Source organism: Netta rufina, assembly GCF_964035555.1.
Source record: "Netta rufina genome assembly, chromosome: 1".
NCBI classification, from domain to species: Eukaryota; Metazoa; Chordata; class Aves; order Anseriformes; family Anatidae; genus Netta; species Netta rufina.
In genome coordinates, this window is record NC_140123.1 from 25,220,212 (window position 1) to 25,241,384 (window position 21,173).

Here is a 21,173-nt window from a genome sequence, read left to right on the forward strand (position 1 = left end):
ATGTGCATATAAAAGCAAAAAAGCCAGAATAAAGCCCTAATGTGGGCTGTCAAGATTTAAGTTGATCATTTACTCAGAGGGTTAACATGTGCTAAAATTACATACTGCAGTTCCTAGCTTCACTGATGAAAACATTCACTGCTTCTATCTTGAAATAAAAAAGCAAAACAGCCTTAACCCTTTGAGGATCATGTTAGCAGCAAGTTGCAATCTAAACAGAGAACAAGTATTTCAATCAATTAGGAAATTATTCTTACAAAGATTCTGTAAGCACCCTTTTGTGTTCCAACATCCCAGCAGGTAGTGCTGGATAGATCGGATGTAATCACCTCACACAGGTCTGAAGGATTTTCAGGGTCTCAAAGGGTTAAAGCCAAGACTTTTGAGTAAAAGTGTTTTATTAAAAGGGTGAATTAGGTGAGCGAACAGTCTCGGATGAACTTGGTGAATAGTCTTCCGATTCGGAGTTGAGTTCAGGTGGAGCTTGCTGTGCCTTGTATCGTCCCCTCACATCCTGGTTGCGTCTTCGTCGGAAAACCTGCCTCTCCTTATCAAGAGCGGTGGTCTGGCAGGGGCATAAAATAAGAATAAATGAAATTAGGCTGTGTGTGAAATGCAAAGCTAATGAAAACCATGAGTTTGTATGTGGCCTGGAAATACCAGGGATAATAAATGTTCAGACCAAATTAAACCTGTTCTGATTCAGTCAGGTCTGAAAGGTTTAGCCCACAACATAGCTAAATGCTTTAAAAAGTGCATTTCCCAAACCTTAAGAGGTAAGTGTGACATCATCAAGTAGATACAGTACCATATATATGGATGCCATATGTTCTACTTCTGGATGCTATTAATTTCATACTTTAATAGATTCAGGTTTCAAGCCAAATACCAACTGACCTTCCCCCCACCCTTCTCAAAGTATAAATCTGTTTCTACAGGCAAGGCAGAGATATACGTTTGTCTTTGATTTGACCTAATGAAGGTTGATACACACTCACCCATGTTCAAATCAGTGCAATTGGCTAACAAAGATGGATTGTGATGAAGTTGTCAGACAAGAGAGGAAAAACAAACACTGAGGGGAGCTAGCCCAGCTCTTTGACACCTCCTCATGCCACTCAATGGATGTTCTTAGGGAGAACACTGAAGAGCTCTGATGGAGAGACCCATTTAAGCCTGACCATCCTGTCTCTTCCTGTTAACCAAGGTCTATCAAATTAAATAGTCTGCTAATTTTAATCTAGAGTCCAGATATGGATGGGCAAATCCAAGAACGGGGAAGGAGAATGTTTACTTGATGGGCTTTAATTTTTTGGATCATTTTCTGCTACTGTTGAAAATGCAATTCTTAATAAGATGGCTGTAACTTCTAGCCACAACCTTTCTTCTGCTTTGTCTGGGACATTTACAAGGTGAAACTGCAACCCAGGTAAGGGCAGTCCAAGTCTGACTTCACACATGAGACTGGATTTCACTATTTTCCTGATTACAGGGCATTAGACTGCAGTCCCTGAAAGCACTGTAAAATTACAAATTCAACGGGATGGCCTTGATTCAGCAAGAGCACTTTGACACATAGTTAACTGCTTTCTGAAGCAGGGTTGATTTCTTAAAATATGACCCATGATTTGTTTACGAAAAAGCAAAAAGGAAAAAGGCAGGTGACTAGTAAGATGACCCACAAAATGGAAACAAATATCTGGTCATAGCACTGCAGGCAAAGGTAACTTTGAGAACTGAATAGGTTTAACTGTTAAGTCTTGTAAAGTATTTTTTTCCCTAGTATGAAAATCTCCATCTAAAAAAATGCAGCCAAAAGGTTACTCTGCTTCAAAGGATTTATTGTTTTCTCTTGAGATATACATGACTGATTTCTCTAGAAAATGTACCAGTTATAGTGTGAGCCTCATAGGAGAGCAGAGATGCATTTATAGCCAACATATTTTTGAGAACAAAATGAAAACTAAATCCATCATACCAGTGCAGAATAGCATTATAGCAATCCATGCTCTAAAATAATGCAATCAGCATTCAATAATGATGCAATAGAGACAGAAAGATGGACAAGAGTACAGAGCTACTATAGCAAATGGATTTAGTTAGGCTAAGTTGCTGAACTATTATTTCTGCGTCCAGAACCTACAGAGCACTACTTTAAGCAGGTAAAATAATTAACTTTGATAAGTTCATCCCTGTATTTTAAATAATTGCTACAAAATCCAACACTTATCATCTGCTGAGAGTTTCTTTGTTTACTGTTAATCTTTCGGTTAAGAGTTCTCATTAGTATTTTCAATGCCTTCAATGTTTCTCAGCCTTGAACCAATTCAGTTTTTGATTATTTTTTAATGTGAAACAGAAGAATACCTAGATCTTTTACACACAGTGAATATACTGCATACAGTATGTAATTCTGTGTGAAAATTGAAAAGAATGGCATATATTACCATTCTATAAAATACAGATTTCCATTTAAAAGATTTTTTTATGCTTACAGGAAATAAGCATTTATTTAAAGTTTAAACCACATCACATCATCCTGTGGTAATAGATACTCTCCTCTGAGAAGGTTAAACATTTCTGGCCGAATAAATAAAAATGCTTGTATTAAATTCAAAATTTATTTTTAAAGCCTGGTACATGGGAATGGTAAACGTATACGCAAAAAAAAAAAAAAAAAAAAAAAGTATTTAAAATTAAGTTACACAGAAGTGAATACTCTCAAATAAAAGATTCTTTTTAAAGTTTAGCCTAGAGTTTTGTTGTTTTTTTTTAAGGACAAAATTGTGAAACTGCAAAACTAGTTAGACAATTAAATATCATGACATCATTTTAAAGATGCCTTTAAAAATAAAATCCCAGATACTGCATTTCTACTATTGTTAAGGAAGCTTTGGGGGCTATTTGTTTAAACATATGTAAAGGCACTTCTTGCCTCAACAACCAAAAATGTTAGAGAAGCAAAAAACCCTGATGGTTCTACCTAATCAGGCACTTTATGCTACAGTTTGTAGGACCAAGTATTTTTGGCTTCTTAATCCTTCAGAAACTTCCTGAGATATTTTTGAGACTATTTTTCTTTACATTTTTACCTAAAGTCTCCCTTGAATTTGATCTGATTGACTTTTATCTATAAAGCCATGGCAGACTTGGTGGCAGTATATGCTTACTCTCTTGTGCTGAGACAGTGCCTTTCTCACCCAACAAGGTTCACAAAAATGTGTGAGTCAAAGGGAATACTGATCTAATGAAATCAAAAATACATGGATTGTATTCTAACATCTGTGTTTTAACACGTCAGAACTGCAAAATGGGTCAGTTCTGGACACAAACAGAGCACTCACAATTCCTGCTGGACTTGCAAGAATGGGTTTATTTCACCCAATGTTACAGTGGTATTTTGCATTTCCAGTGTCCATCATACTGCCATTCAGTATAGCCATTCTGCATTCTGCACAGATGTTACTTTTCCTCTAATGAGGCCAGTTACTTTTTACCTCCAAACAATTTCAAAATATGCTAGATTAATGCTTTGCAATGCAGGGGAGGTGGCAATATACTTCAGAGTATTGATTGCATGTGTTTTCTAAGTCATCTCACCTACTGTACCCTCTTGTGCATGTGAACATATTACAAAATCAGCATTCTCATTCTCATTGCTATTTTGGTAACAAGTCCTTTTATATGCATCGTCTTGGCTTAATAGATTTATTATTTCATCATTCAGCTGGGTGGTTGACCAGTGCATGAACTGGTCCATTATGGATTTTCAGGGCATTTCTACTTTAAGCTACTCCTTCAATAAATAATAAGAGGATCTGAAGTGCACTTATGCTTCAGAGGGCTGCAAAGCCCAGATTTTCATTATCACATTTTGACATTTTTTTCTCAGCTTGAGGTGAGAGAGTGAGAACTTTGAGCACTATATGATAATAATGGCAACTAAAATGTAAGTATGGTGTTCTTATTTAAGCTATGTGGCTGTCCTCTTACAATCCATATGAGGAAATGTAGAGCTTCTTATCCAGTAGCAGATAAGTGGATTGCCTTTAATAGTTTGGTGCTGATGGGTCTGAAGCACTTCATTAAGCACTAATGTATTTTGCACCAACATTTGTTAATCCTGACACCCAGTACCAAATGGTTAACAAGCCTTTTTTTTTTTTTTTTTTTTTTTTTGGGGGGAAATACATTTCATTTGAAGTAATATAGCATGATTTTAAAATTATTGTTTCTGCCATCTATATAGTAATATGTCATCTATATAGTAAGTTTCTAGGATTTTACCATAGGGAACATCATTTTCCTGATCTCTAATTCATGATGTTGCAGGACTCCTGATCCATACAAATTCTTTTACTCTTGGAAGATGTGGAAGTCTGTGTTTATGAACAGACATTCAAAAACTACAGCTGCTTTGATATATATGTGGGATTTGCAGAAGGAAGCACCTTATTTTAGCTGTGGGGAGATATTTTCTGTCAGGTCAGTAATTATTGGATTGAAGTAACAGCATTTTATGAAGCAAGCAGTGCCTGTTTTTCTTTTCACTTGTCTTAATTTACTGCTGGCTACCAAATACAGATATATATTCATTTCATTAATAAAAGAACATTATTGTTGCATTTTGCCTCTTAGCCCATCCATTATTCATACCAGCTAGGAGACTGAACTGGGGATGCAGCTGTTCATGCATTAATCTAAGAACCCTTCCCTTCACTTGTTTTCGTTCTGCAGGAACATATTTGCAATTTGTCTGTAATTTTTGTGATGCTTTGTTAGTGTGTGGAATTAAATAGACATATGCATTGAAACATTGGTCTTTATCTTCCCACGCATTCTTTTATATACACATATGTGCATAGATGTGTTTAAATGCTCACTCCGACATAATTTTATCCTATTTCCTTAAGCTTCTGGCTGGTGACCTTGATACATTGAGATATGTAACGGCAGATTTCCGGTCTGTAAAAATGACCATTAAGCAATAGCAGCAGCTTTACAATGCAAGGGCATGAGGGCACGCCAGGCACCCTTTCAGTCTGTCCTTTTTATATTGTTTTCCATTGGCTTCTCAGGTTATATATATATGTGTGTGTATATATATATATATATACATATAAGTATGATTGATTCATGATTCCAGACACTTCTTGGAGAGTGCTACAAAGTTTGCAAGCACTTCAGTCCAGGAGTGAAAGACATTTATTTTTAGCCCCTCAAGCACAAGCCATAACTAAGTCAAGTTACATGGTGATTTGGAGACGTGCAAATGACCACATCGAGGGGACAAATCCATCGAGTGGATTTGAACCTAGACCTCCAAATGCAAAAGGCCAGTGCTTTAGTGCACCATGTAACTTCGGGCATGGAATTTTGCTAACACAAACGTAAAAAAGAAAGAAAATCAAATCAATTTGATGTATGCTTCATACAGTATTGGTGAGTGAATACAAAGATAAGTATTCCACATGTATAACTGCTGAATTCATATTGCCATATTTAAGCCTGTGTTTACTCTTTGACATCCCCCCTTTTTGGAGACACAATTCCTCAGCTGGTTTCAATTACACGTGGAAGAGACTTAGTGCCAAGTTGTTTGCATGGGTGAATTTTATTTATAGTTTGTAACTCAGTTGTGGTTTTCTTAGTCAAAGAGCAGGAGAAGAGATTTTAAATGAGTTTAGATGTTTGTCTGTTTTCACCAGTATTAAGTTTACAGAGGGTTTTACTGCATTTAAAATGGCACTTTGCAGATAGCAAGCCTAATTCCCAACCACTCTGCCCACTGTCAAGACATTTGCCTTTACCTTTTGACTTGAAAGTGTACCGTATCCACTTGGGACAGGTGTAAGTAACTTGACAGATGCAAAGTACTGGGAATTAGGTACCAAACACAAACTGGAATGAAGGATTTTCAAATGAGCTATTCAGATACTTTTTAAAACTGGGACAGAGAGAACTGTACTTTAAAAATCCAGTATTTTATGAATTCGTTATCAACAGGATTGATGATTTCATTACACATATGTGTAACTGGTGTCCTTGCTATTGTCATTATTTAGCTAATTAATGACTTTCCCATAATGACTTAATGACTTTTCCTGGGTTTTATTTTACTCCTTTAGTTTTTTACATGTCTGTAGATAAATCAAAAATAATATACATTAACTTTTTATACTTATCTTAGATATACTAATATTTTATACAAATACTTTATATTAGATACACCCACTCTGGTGTTCTCTTCATATTCTGAAGCCGCCCAAATAGGCAGAAAATGGCCATGTTGGCAGTAGCAGATTAAAAACGTGTTAAGATTCAGACATAAACCAGAACCAGTAAGGAAATTTAGGCAGTGTCAAAGAAAACATTGGCAAGTTATGCAAAATATTGTCTTCAAAATGTGCTGCCACTGGCAAGAGTTGGTAATGTAGCTGAAGAAGGCTAAGTTCTGGCCATTGCAACACTTGGGGCAAAAGGGAAGTAAGGCTTGAAATACTTTCACTCTTAATATTCTGGTTTAGTTAGAAAAAGGCCAAAAAACTTGAGCCACAAAAATGTTAAAAGCCTCCATTAAGAAGATTATAAAGAAAAGTTCCTCATAAGAAAGTAAATCTAGACATTTCTAAAGGACAATGGGGGGCCAACCTATCCATTTGGATTTTTTGTGGTCACTTTGTGTGGTCATTTTTTGTGCTAAGTTCCAGCAGAAGGAAAATTGTAGATTAATATATTGCTTTTGACCCTTCTGGAAATTAACCTATTAGCAAACAGGTTGACTTTGGCGGAAAAAACAATCCCAAACATAATACTTCTCAGAGATGAGAAATGGGTGATCTCTGCTGTCTTTAACTTGAGTTGGCATTGGTAATTTAGGGTGAATGAACATGGGAATGCACCATAGGCAGAATCCACCTACCCCCAGGCTGCCTTTCCTGGCTATCAAGAATAGCCTCGACCAAACCTATCATCTTTGGGTCTAAGTGATTTCAGTGATTTGGCCCCTGTATTTTTTGTTTGTTTGTTTGTTTGTTTGTTTGCTCCTTATATTGGAGGAATATTGAAAGGTTTTCTATCCATTGTATTTTATACTGGCTACAACAACTATTACTGGGCATAAGGTTTGTTGCATTTTAGTACCTCGAAAAAGTCCTGTCACTTAAAACACTTGCACATATTATCTTCCTGACAAGAAATAAAACAGGATGCAAAATGAGCAGTTGGAAAATTAGGATTTAGAGGCACTTTGAATAGGAAAGTCTTAGGTAGAGAAAGGAAAAGGTTTTCTGGTTGATTGAAGGAGGAAATAGTGCTATTTAAAAAGATATTTTAGAAGACTGCTAGAAACTAGGGATGAAAATGATCAAAGGAGCGGAGAAGAAATGAATAGTTTAACACTAACAAAGGGAGCATTACATTTTCCTTGGGACCTGCTTTCATTTTCGCTGTACTTGTGAATTCAGGTTAATTTTCATGGGCCTGTGACAAATTAACTGTTTTATAGATCGAAATTGATGAACCTTTCATATGCTTTGCATTTGTGCTCGCAGTTACCACTAAAAGTAAACAATTGCTAAATCGAAAATGGTTTTATTTATACTAAAATGCTGGTCACTACAGCAGTTGCTTGTTTTTTGGAGATGAAAGAGGAACAAATACAGACCAGGGCTTGTTCTAAGCTACCCCTGTTATAGCATTTCCTAATTACGCCTATGAGCCCTGCTCTCCCAATTTGCCTTTGCACACTAGGTGCACTGTTTAGAAAGCACTAATTATAAACATTGTTGTTACTGCCCCCAGCTGGAAAACAGAGCAGTTTATGTATGAATACGGGAGATTATCGCCCATCTGCTCCAGCCCATTATTCAGGGATGTGTCATTTTGTATGCTGATGGCAGCCATTACTAGTGCTTTAGTCAAATGGCCTTTTTTTATTATTATTTTTATAGAGTTTATTTATTTACCAAGTTGCAGGATTGGAGTCTTTCCCTCTACCTCTACAAAATGCATATGGTTTGTTTCAAAATCTGGGCTGTGCAGTTAAACTGAGTCAAGGCCAATCTGAGACGGGTCTCTAGCACAGGCTCCTTTCTGGTTGTCTGCTCTCCCTGAAGCTGGATTTAAAAAAAAAATAAAAAAATCCAATACTCTATATAACAAATGGAAAGACAGATTTTAAATGTATTTATTTTGGTGGAGAGGGACGGGGGAGGAGCTAAATAAAAAGTAGCAAAGCAGAAAAGGAGTGTAAACTGATCATGGGTAGCAATTATACTATGAGAAGATAAATCAGTGATGAAGCTCTTGTGAGCTTTCCTCTGTTTTACAGAAAAGGCATTACGTTTGCAGCTATTTGACAAAGTCCTGCCTGACACAAAATGCCATCTTTCCTTAGGAAGTGGAAAAGATAAATGCTTTTAATACTATCACACTTGGCTGAAGCTGGGCACTCAGGACCCATTCTCCCCTTCTTCAAGAGCAAAACCAAAAAGCACAGCTGCTGTGCTGCTGTCTCCTCACTTAGCTGTGTTACAGGACTGGAGCCTGGGAAGAATGATGCCAAGGGACAAAACAGACAAAGCATGTTTTCCTATTATTTTTTTTCAGGTTGCAGAAGGTTATAGCCATGAAGACAAGTGCGGTAGGCTAGAATTACAGGTACTGCTACACATTCAAACACTCGGAGTGGAAGAGTTGCTCAATTCCTGCCAGCCAGTGTTTAAATGATGGATGGGAACTACTTTTCTACTTCTTGGCTGAGAAGTAGGATTTTTTTTTTCTTTCCCCAGAACATCCATATCACAATCTACTTAATCCTCAGTGTGCGCTCAGGGAACTGCTAGGTTTTATGGAAACTGTGCTGCAGCCCGATCCATGCACTCAGTGAAATGATCCAGGGGTGGAATTTTGCTTCACTGGAACACTTGCAGTGATCAGCTCTGCTGTTTCGCCAATGTGGTTAATTTGCTGATTTTTTCCAAATACCTCACAGACGAGTTTTTAAAGGCTGGAATCATTACAGTGTTAGAAAACTCAGCTTTCGTAAGAAACTTATAAAAATCTCCTTAGCTATCAAAACCCAGGTCTTGTGAGTAATAATGAGGAAAAAAGCCAGCAAATAACCACTTGATGGAAACTGCAGGGCCCTTGATTGATTGAGGAGGTGTGTGGGCCTCGTGTGGGCTATCAGAACAGGATCCCTCCTTGCCCCCGCTCCAAAATAACCCCCTCCCACCCAGAGACCCATTTTGTCATACAGCCAGCTAACGACAACCCTGGCACAGTTACACAATGAAGAAAAAATATATTAAAAAGACTCATGCAATATTAAAAAAAAAATCAAAGAAAAAGAAATAGGTATCAGAAGGGTTTTAAACACAAAATAGAAAGAATGCATCGTTAGAAACACAAGCTTACCAGCACATACAATGCATTGTATTTCATTGAACTTGGGAGAGTTTCTACGTACTACGTTCTGCAAATGCATTGTTCCATCTAAGGTAAGGATTGTGTTCAGTGGGTTTAAAACGACAGTATATAGCTCCACATCTCGCATGGAAAAAAAGGAGGAAAATATATATGCTGAGAGCCTGTTGCTGCTCCGTGCGTTTAGAGGCAGGAGCAGGCAGGAAGCGGATGCCTTAAGAAGCAATAGGAGGGGGGGGCACACCCCAGCATATCTGGAAGGGTTTCTATATACACTGTCCTTTTAACTAGAAGGGGAACTGAGACTGAGCATGTGCGATGGAGAGAAAGCTGGCGATGTGGGTGTGAGGGATGGGTGAAGAGAGGGAATGGGGAGGGGGGAGGTGTGTGGCATCTCAACCGAGATTCAAACGAAACCGATAAAAGCAGCGTATGGACCGGAGAACAAATCAAAAAGCATGTTTATCCACCGAAGGAACTGGTTAATGGAGACTGCCAGCACGTTGCCATGGAAACACTGACTGTTGGCGCTGCACCATCTCATACCTTATCCAATACATTCCTGGTTGTTGGTAGTAGTCCAAAGACCCTGATCTCTTGATGGTAAACCCGTGGTCCAGCTGAGCAGAGAGAAACGGGGCAACTCAGTGGATCGACATTAGGCTAAAGAATTAAGACTCCAGAGCAAGCCGTTCCTTATTTAAGTGCAATATTTACTGTTTTCACTTTCAGAAGGCACTTATCTAGCATCCTAAAGCTATGTACCGGAGACGAGAAAGAAAAGAAAGAAGTAAAGAAACAAAAGGAAAAGATACTAACTTTAGAGTCTGTCTTCCTAAATTAGAAGCCAATTTATTCAAGCTAAAATGGAGTTTGCGAAATAGGTTACTTAATGCATAATGCATTCATTTAAAAGTCTGACAAATATCTTGTTACCTCCGAAGACAGAAGTGCCCTTTTAAGTTGCACATACCAGTAATGGAAAATTATCTTTTGCAATTAAACTGAGAGGTTTAATAATTTCTAAAAAATGCAGTGCAACCATCACAAGGAGCAGGCTAGACAGACTACACAAGGCTTAAATTAGACTGCTTCATAATCATGGAATGTGTAAAGATGAAAAGAATCAGGTTTTGATACCCCATCAATCATGGTAATTCATTTCTAAAAATGCGTTAACCTTGGAGAGGACTACTCAGAGCCATGAATAACATTGTTTATCATTTCAGCTTACACCTCATGCTCAAAAAGATAACAGTACAAAACTATTAGGTTTAAAATTGCACCAATTAAAGTCAAAATGGAAATGAACTTAACATTGTGTCCAGTAAAGTGTGCTCGAGGTATTATTTAAGGAATATAGATCTTTGAAGTTTAGTTTATCGTTAGCAGAATAATGTGCATAGGAACAAAGAAAACAGGCTGTTTTCTCTAACCCTCCTGGTGCTGCACTAGCAAACGGTTGAGACATCATTAGCTGAGTTAAATAGGATTTTAGGGGTAAATATCTTGAGGGAGACACTCTGCCCACTTTAAAACTGGAAGTTGTGATGCTTTTCACATTTTGCCCTATGAAGAGAAAAGGCCATTTTGTGCTTCAGCATGGCATATATTTCCTACACTGGGAACAGTTTCTAATTCTAAATTCAGGAAAATGGTTCAACACGCTTCTGGTTATGAACTACTTAAAGGGTAGCTACGAGCTAACTGCAAATTTAAATTTTTCTTGATGACTATATTGCAAGTGTGGAATTTGATAATTTATTCCTTTTTTGTTAAAACAATGCCTGTTTCATCTTAATTAGAATTATATGCAGGACGTTTCCTGTTTAAAACATGAGAACCTTGTACCTATAGTTCATTTTCTGTTGCCTTAACTACACTGGTCTGCTATTGCCATCTACTGGCTACATACTATACTGCATATAAACATATAAAAGGGATGCTTTATTAAAAAGTAGATCAAAAAGATCGCTCTAAAATCGGATAGCAAAAAGATAGCTAAAATCAGGGGACTTAGCTTTCTAATAAGAGTTCAAACAATTTAGCCAGTGTGGAAATAATTCCACTAAAAAAACAGATGATACACACTGAGCCCAGAACAACACAAACAACGGATAGGAAGTGACATCTGAGTCACGGGTTCATCTTTAAGCCAAGCAAAACTAACAGACTGAACTTGGCTTCTCTTCCACACCACCCAAGAAATCCCCCTTTTAAAAATGCCACTTGCAAGTCGTCATTTGGTTTTATACTCAGCGGAAGGCATGGCAATGACCCATCCACTGCCCTCCCCTTGCCTGGCTGCAGGCAGCAGCCCCAGTTTGGCATCCCCAGCTGACATTGGCCCCCTGCAAGAGGCAGAAAGCTGCATCAACTTCCAGCATAGCTTTTTTCCTTTTCTGTCCTACTCCATTCCTGCGAGTCTCCAGCTGGAATTTACTCTCATTGCCAAGACAGAGACCTCAAACAACCTTAGCATTACATTATCGTTAGTCTTTTCCTCTGTCTTAACAATGGCAAAAATACAAGCACATAAGTGACAACATACAGGCAAAGCTTTAACATTTTAGACGAGAACACAAACTGAATGATGCTCAGTTAATATACAGAATTATGGTACACCTCTGGATTGTGAAAGTATTCTTTTAAAAAATAAAAATAAAAAAAGAAGAAAAGAAAAAAGAAAAAAAACGATTTTGGCTCTTGGCATTAAGACACTGCCACTAAAACCTACAGTGTACAGCCACAGATTATTGTTTAGTGGCCAAATAAAACATGGGATGACATCCTTGAAGAACTGAATGAAAAATTCCAGTCCCAAATTTCGAAAAAGACTACTTAGTGAAGGCCTGTTTTTGTGAATTTACTGCAGTGTCTTTATAAACACCATCACAGATGTACAAAATAAGCTGTATGAGAAACCTGACCCTGCAAATCTTTTGGCACGTACTTAGCAGTAACATGGCCATTCTGACACAGACCAATGGGGACCTAGCCTGGCAGCCTGTCTTCTGCAGTGACCAGTAGTTAATGCTTATGACAAGAGTTTAAGAACAGGGCAAGTATAGAGATCTTTCTCCTACATACTCTCCCATCAGCAAGCAGTGTCTTTTAGGCACTTGTTAATTCTATTGCTGTTTTAGAAGCTGGCTCTCCAATTAAAATTTTGCTGGCAAAGCTATGTTGGTTTAAGAGAATTTTTTCCCAACTGACATAGTTATGCTGGCAGAACTTTTAATGAAGTATTAATGTACGAACAGAAAAGTCTCTTTGCCGGTGCAGTTAATTTTGTTTGAGAAATCATCTCCTACATCAGCAAAGGAGCTACTTTCCTAGGCATGCACAACACGTTCATTCTGGTAGTTTGTCCAAATGGCCAAATCCTTCCAAATGTGGACAAACTTAAAGTCTGGACACATGCGTGAGAACTTGTAGGATGTCTCCATCCTGAATGGTCAGAGGTAACTTTTACATCAACAAAGCAAGCGTACACCTGAGCAAAAGGAGTCCATACAATGTACTTGGACATTGCTGAAGGAAGCAGTAGCCACAGTACACATACGTAAAAAACACATGGCTTCAAACTTCCTCCCAGTCAAACTGACCACAAAAACATCCTTATGAATGCAGTTTTTGTATTAGAGTCTTATAAGCTTAGTTTTCGTATTAGAGTTTTAATTGGTGCATATGATAAATACTGCTCGAGATCTTTGAGGTGTGTTACTTCTTACCACAAAAGAAAACAGGCATATAGTATCATACCAGTGTGAGGACAAATTAAGAACTAAATACCACAGATTAGCTCTCTCTGTACATAAATAGAGTTAGAGAACTCAAAATAATTCTAATACTTATAACTATTAAGTAATCTCTATAAATATATGCACATATTAACACATTTTCACAGACAGACACAGATGTGTTACATAATATATAGAATGCATCTCTATATATTATATACACAAGCACTCACTCAAAAAGTTACAGTAAACATACAGGCAGGAACAATAAAACAATATTTTTGTAGAAAATATACTTAGTGCACATCTTCATTGCTGAACATTTTTTTCAGCATCTGTATGTACTTTGAAAATTCTAAACGCAGAGCAGGCTTAGTTAATGAGATTTACTTCTATGATATTTGATATTGCACAGTTAAAAGGAAGACTCCCAAATGCAAAACCCTAATGACATGCATGCCAAATGTATATTACATACACTTTCAAATGCAGAAACAACAATTAAAGGTTTTGTTGTCTTGCTTTTGGCTTTATTTTACTTATTAAAGGTAATTTATTTTTAAAATCAATATTACCTAGCTTTTTGGATCATTATGAAAACATGAAGAGGTCTGTAATTTCCCCTATCTTGCAGAATTTTAGAAATTAGTTCACACAAGCTAATCAAACCACTTTTTGAATTTTGTAAAAATATTCTTAATATTTCTACTTTATAGGCCAACCTGCAGGGTTAATCATGCCAGAGTATGATGCTCACTCATAGAGATGATCACTAAAAATAATTAGTTAAATTTCCAAACTCTACAAAATAAATAAAAGCCATTAAAATATAAACAAACTTTCTTTTTTTCCTGATTTGTAATGTTCTGCAGTGGAAAGATTCACTACAGTGCCTTTTTCATTACTCAAGTGTCAAACTGCTGTAAACAATTCCTTGGCAGAGCAACTAGGGCAAAGAAAAAAATAAAAGAGGAGGGTGGGGAAACTAAAAAATAACAGAGGCGACGGATGGATGAGGACAGAGGCATCATTTCTTGCTTCTAAGCTTTGAAGTCATTAGCATGGAGGATCTGAGCAGTAGTTCTCATGGACAAGCGTGCTGGCAGTCCATTCGAAAGGAACACAGTTTCAGCTAGTCTATACAGAACATACCTGCAGTTCAGATGAGCAATGGGTATGTGATGTTTTAGTTGTGGGAGAGTTGTTGCAGTATTATTGCTTAAAAATGAAAATAAAAAAAAATAAAAAAAAATAAAAAAGCTGACTATGTTAGCCGATGACTGAGAAAATCTAAGAAAAGCATGAGGAACAACTTGCTTCCATGTTGAGGAATTTTAGGGTTGGGAAGAGTAAAGAAAAATATGACAGAGGCACAGCTTGAAATTTTAAGTACTTATACCAAGTAACTTTGAGAGAGTATCCATTCTGCTGTACAAACAGTTCACACCTGTGAGCCAGATTGCATGTGCTGAGCTGAGTTTACTTCATGCTGATTTAACTCACCACTGGAGGGGCTGAGCTGAGAAACATGAAAGTGGAAACAGTACAAGAAAGTGTACATGTGCAGTCACACCACCTGCAATTTATGGAAGCTGGGAACGAACACTGAGTAATCTGATATGGGAATGGTTATGTGTCACTTATTTTTAGTGACTATTTGGAGCATTAACATTACCATGAATAATAAAGAAAAGCTTACAAACACAGGCAGATGTATCAAAAATGTAAAGGATGTGCACGTTACTATTTAATGGCATTAGTATGAATAAGCTCATAAAACACTGAATATATTCTGTGTGTATGTATATCTAATACACATGTTCATCTTCAGGCAAAAAATACAAATGCATATGATGTATACTATGCGGAGGATGCCATTGAAACTTCAGTAAAGCTTGGCCAAAATTTTGGTCAAGTTTGGTTTCAGAAGCTCCCACACATTATGACCTGGAATGTCAAGACTGCAGTTGCAGTGTGACAGAAGGCAGCAAGAAACTCTGTTGAGTCTCTACCCAATTAAGTCACTCTGCCCATAGGGGAAGCAGGCTGCAAGCTGCGTGTGGCTTTGGCATGTAATTGCAACATGTTAATGCTCAGCTAAACCTGAAGTGGCTAGACTAACATCAACCACGAAGGTGGCACATCTCAGCAAGCTGTGTGTCATCATAGCTCTCTTTGGTGTCTTCAAAGAAGAGAAGCTCAGGTTGCCATACGGGTTTTCTGTTACAGTTCTGAAATTTTCACTCATTGTAAAGTGCTGCTGTCCTTCTGCTACAACCTCTGTATTGCCCCAATCCATGTGAAGATTCTGCTGCCAAGTAAAATGTCATGATACCATAATTCAAAGTGTAGAATCTATATTGGAGTTAGGTCCAACAATCTTCTGGCGGAATGTGAAAGTGTGCATACAGTTAGATCTCCTAGGGATGTTAAATAACAATGTGACTCACAAGGAGAATCAATGGAGAAATTGTACAGAGTTATCAGTCTATGTTTATATTAATTGTTTGAACTATCTAAAGATTGACTCTCTCTTTTGGTGGCATGTCCTAAACACACACAGTCTTGTGGGCACATATTTAAGTGTTTCAGCTGTGTATTTCAGATGCTTACTGCTATGACAGAAACTCCAGCTGCTGTGCTGTTCGGTTTAGGGCCTGTGTTGAAATGCTTCTTTATCTTCCCAGCTACTGATAGCTGATGTTCATTCTCTGGAAGACCATCATCCTGCAGAGAAACAAAACAAAACAAAACTTCAGAGAGAAAAGGCAAAAAAAAGGCTTTGTCAAGTGATTCTGATAGCACCTGTCAATACAGTGAAGTTTAAAAAAAAAGTTTGTAATGAAATATGGGTCAGTCATTGTCTTGGTATTTATAGGATGAACACTGAATTACATAATGAATGAGCCTCTCTCTTCTTCTTTACGCAACATTTTTCTCTCAAACTTTAGGTTATGTTAATTAAATAATTTTAATATATTTTATTATTATTTCTACCAGGTCTTAACAACCATTGCCTGGTTATTTTTAGGCACACTAATATTTCAAAGCATAAGCTAGGACCAATTTATTCTTCTGTTTACTCATCAAATACATTTGAAGATAATGAGTTCAAACGTAGAAAGAAGCCAAGAGATTACAGAAACCCAAAGCTTCTGGTGTGGTAGGGTGCAGAAAAGATTTCCAAATGCTGTGTGAAACACCAAGTTCAGAATTGCTGTATTTTGACTAAATTATATATTTTGATACAAGAAGAAAGGAAGATTTTATGTATCAATGTGAGTAGAAGGCTTTCAATTTTGAGGGAGCTTGATACAAGCACGCACTGGGTATTTGTCAAAATCTAACCTGAGGCAAGGCACTTTATACCTTGTGCCCGTGGCCTCCCCAAGCCAGTCACACCGTAGGTATTTATGGGAATTACTCTACATTATTAAATTTTTGAACCCCTTCTGGTGCTACCTTATGTTTACCAGTCATAAAGGTGACAAGCCCTGGGATTGTGGGGTTGTGCGAGTGCTCCAGCTCCAGCTTAGTGAGCCCCAGGGAGAGGAAATCCAGGCAAGATGGGAGCTGAGACATGCCCTGGCCCAGGCCTGCTATGTGGGTGAACACAGGCCCTCATAAACACCACAATACATCACAAATAAAAAACCACTCGCAGGTCAGTTTGGGGCATCTGCTACGCAGAGGTATGTGCTGCCTGGGCAGGACAGCAGAGGCGGCCTGGAGTCAGCTGTGGGTGGCCTTTTCTTCTTTGCCAAAAACCACATGTTCTCAGCTTGAGCAAACCTGAGGTAGAAGTTACACACGGCTACACGGCCAAGTACAGGCAGACACATGTTCTCCTGTCATGTGCACCCAGCCAGCCAGCTGTGCGAGGGCTCTGGCCCTGAAGCTGTGCAGCTTCTGGAGGTGCCCCATCCTGGCTGACACCCCCTGCTCCTGGCAGCAGGAGTGTCTATCTGCACCGAAGCATGCAGCCAGCCTCCATGCAGAAGCTGAACCCCATCAAAAAGAATGGAGATTGCAGTTTTGCACAAGTCAGCAGGTTGAATTCAAGACCAAAACAAGACAGGAGCTTCTAAGAAACTGCAAAAAAACGTCTTTGTGCCTGATTCAGTGGGCAAGAGGGAACCAGCAGGAGTGTCCGTGCAAAAAGCACCACTTCCCTGCTAGCAGAATAAGCAGGATTTCAGACAACAACATGCAGAATATACAGAATATGTAAGATATCACGTGCCTGGTCATCCAGGGGCCTGATATGCATCCATCTATTACTGCTTTGTATGTGTAGCTATCAACAATTGAGAAAGATCCTGAAAGTCCACTTAAGCAAAATTCTAGCAGAAAACATGGAAACGAGATAAGAGCAGAATATAGAGAGATTTCAGACATTTCTTCTTCTGGCTTTACAGCGACTCTGAGTGCACACAAAGAGTTACACGGTTGTTGCAGTAAATCATGATCCCTGTGAGCATATGGGAACTTTAGGGAGGTTGGTCTGGGTTTGTTATTTATTTAGTTTGGGGAGTTTGTGTTTAGAGATCCCTCACTCACCCCTTAACAAAACGTCTCAGCTGGCAAAATATGGTCAAGTGCACACAGCTGCAGAACACAAAACAAAACAATGTGACCCAGTAGCTGATTATTGTCTAGCACTGGGGAGTCTTGGCTCGGTGGTATATGACCCCTAAAAATAAGCTGCTTTCCGCTGACCTTGCCTTTCCCAGAAGAAAGTCTATAAAGTGAGCTCTTCTTCACTGAAGGAAAAAAGAAATCATTCTCTTGGCTTTCTTGACAATGAAAGCCTGCCAAAGTTTCATGTTGTCTTGTCAAAAGGCTAAGTTACAGAGAGGACAATAGTTACCAAGACTGTGGTAATATTTTACTGGTGAAGCACCACACCCTCTGTTCCAGTGGCAATCTGCCAGAGATGTGTACTTGGGGCTCCAGCATTCAGATGAAACATTTTTCAGCTCAGTTTAGGATGTAGCATAGCTATGTATGGGCATCACTCTTTCATTTTGACATTTTCAAACTACTGTCAGTGCTACCTGATGTTTACTTTTTTAAAATGTATTTTATTTTTTTTTTAATTCCAAAGTGCTTTGTGAACAAGCTAATATATGTTTTTGCTGGCTCCTGGAATCACTTCAACCAACAATAAAATAGATAGATATTAAGGGTGAGAGATGACAGCTACACACAAGGCAGGAAGTTAAAAATAAAAAATAAAGAAAACAAAAATCACCGCACCAGATTCAGCAGAATCGGCAGTGTTAAGTTGTAGGACTGGAGAAAAGGCTAAATATTCCTGACAAGAATTTCATCGGGTTACTGTGATGGGAAGGATGCAAGCCCTCAAAGAGGTTAAAATTGTCTTCCCCCTATGTTACCCTCTAGGAATATGAACTACTTCTTGCAGTGGGTTACAGCCACAGAATTTCATCTTAGCTGTAGCAGTCTGGACAAGATCTTTTAAAGATGATTTGTGATTTTTGGTGCTCAATTCTGGGAACTTCAAAGGGTTATGATTTCCTGAGAATGCTGACTGCTGATGCTCTGAAAGAAGTGCTCTCCTGAGCATGTTTCAGAAGCTGTGAAGACAAAATTCTTTGACAATTTCAAAAGCCTGGTCCAGAATTTAAGTTTTCATGTGGCCACTGTTAAGTGCCTGGGATCTTCCAATTATTATTATTTTTTCATCAGGCTCCACGAAATCCCTTTCATGTTCTATTTGCAAGAATTCATGTAAATAAATAAATAAATGCGGCAGAGGATCTTGGCATCATTTGAGTAATTAAAAAATACTGTTTTCATATCTGCAGTGTTCTATATGGCAGAAGACATAAAAAAAGGGGTGTTAAAAAGAATGAACAAAGTTCAGGATTCCCAGACTCCTGCTGCCCTGAAGCACTCAGATTCACTTCACAAGCCAGTCACAAGAGTTTTACTTCCCAGGTCTGAATGCATCAAATGAAGAGGTTATTATATAAATACCAGCAGAAAATGAGAGCAAATAAAAGTGCCGGAAAAGCTTTTTGGCTGTTTCCTTTAGGGATTACACGGAGATTTTTCTCTGGGCAGTGTCCTAGGGTGTGACCAAAAGTACAGCAGCTGCTGAATACGAAATGTCATTTTAAATTAAGTTTCTTACAAATGTTAAGTTTATTACTATTTACTTCTTGGTTATTCATTTCTTTTTCACACAGATCTCCAAGGCAGACAAGGTTAAGGAGAATAAAGGCTACAGTTTCCCTAATTCTTTTGAAGCTGGTGTGTCATCTTCCTCCTCCAGCAACAGCACACCACATTTTATATTGATTATTTTAACAGAGAAGGATTTACAGAATGCAATCAGTCCCTTTCAGCATTCACTGCTCAGTGATGTACAAAAAAAAAAAAAAAAAAAAAAAAAAAGAAAATACATAGTACTCAGACAATTGAGTAGATTTGTCCCGTAACTTGCCACTAGTATACTGCAGGTTATATAAAGTTCCCAACGTTTAAAATGCCAGACCTCAAGCTTCCAGCCCTTCTTAAAATTCTTTGGGTTTGCACAGAATTTGAGCAGGTAAAAGAAGGAACTGGGGTCCCAATAGGGGAAGTATAAACTGATGGATTTGTTTCCAGGTCTAAGTGTACTGCATGTGAGAGACAAATCCAAATAAACTAAATGGAGGGGGCAAAGGACTGCTGCTGAATTGCATTTAGAATTCAAGATCTCCATCTGTGGCAGTGGCAAGTAGCCAACATCTTTTCAGGTTTTGTTTTTTGAATTGAAAACAGCTGGGATATTATTGACATAGGAACTGCTTTACTGGTCTGACTCTGACCATAACAAGTTTTGCAGTTTCCAAGAGGATTCCAGCTATTTTTATAGCAAAAACTGAAACTGAAATGAGGGTTGGCTCCTATTGAAACTGTCAAAGTACATTCCAGGAATCTCAGCAATTTACCAAGTAATCACATAGTAAGCAGCTATAAAGTGGAATGGTTATTTACAATCTACAAAATGGTTTTATACAGTGTAAGCAGTTAGAATACTTCTATCAAAGGTTTGATCAAAGAGAGAAAATGTTTCTTAAAATTGTCAAAGAAAACACATGCCTGCTTTTCAATCCAGCTGCCCTATCCAATGTTTTAGCTTCAAGTTTACCATTATATGAATAGTTCCAAAACTGAAATACAGAAAGGAAAAATAAAGCCCGGAATTTGATGCCATGGAGAGCAATTTAAGCAGGTTGGCTGGGGAAGTGGAGAGTTAGGTGAAAACTCCAGGTGCCATTTGTCTTCTGCAAAGGAGAATATTTTACGAAAATTGCAGAAAATTGCCCAGGACACACGTATCTCAGAATATTTTGTAAACAGGGACAAGCATATTAATTCTTTGTTCTGAAATTGGGAATGAGGTACAGGGAGGCTGTACTCACAACTAGTCAAGCTGGGGATGAGAGTACTGGAATGAGAGGTTGGATGTGACAGCAGTCTGTCATTCTGCCTCTGCACACAAGGAGCCTTTCATTGCTAGGTTATCTGTCATGTGTGCCTCAGACCCACTCAAGGGAAGTATCCTTTTTCATACTTAAGCACCTGTTTCATCTCAGCCATGTTCTTATTTCTCCTGAAGTGAACTAGGAATTTAGTGCAATCTAGTTAATTTTGTGGCTAACAGTAAGCATTTCCATGTGTGAATCCCTGAAATAGGAGCGACCTTTGGAATGCGCTCAAGCGCTTTCCTGAACTGGTCCCAGCGCTAGCCCTTCTTCTTCCAGAAAAAATATCTGCAGGATACGTATGAGAATTCAAAAGGGGTTTTGATCTGTGTTACAAACTATCGGTAGCATATTGCTGAAGACGAAACACTGACTCGTCTCAGTTCTTAAGAGCAGCAATTGTATGGAAAAGAAGAAATTACAGAACTCTCATGGAGTATTTGCTTCAGTTATTGGTGGACAGAGCTGCTGCAGGTTTTGATTGCAAAAAGTTATAATCAGC

At 38.2% G+C, this 21,173-nt stretch overlaps 1 protein-coding gene across 2 annotated transcripts in view; it reads right to left on the reverse strand.

Moving 5' to 3' along the window:
* Positions 1–400: 400 nt before the first annotated feature.
* DCLK1 (doublecortin like kinase 1) overlaps positions 401–21,173 on the reverse strand; it is a gene marked incomplete at both ends in the record, with an annotated part of 231,908 nt that continues 211,135 nt past the window's right edge. Inside the window, 3 exons of one of the 2 annotated variants that reach the window (XM_084300968.1) lie at positions 508–565; positions 9,976–10,049; positions 15,786–15,899. In XM_084300968.1, the coding sequence (XP_084157094.1) occupies positions 508–565; positions 9,976–10,049; positions 15,786–15,899 (246 nt within the window). Of the gene's footprint in view, positions 566–9,975; positions 10,050–15,785; positions 15,900–21,173 lie in introns of both variants that reach the window. The other variant, XM_084300967.1, reaches the window with a different exon arrangement.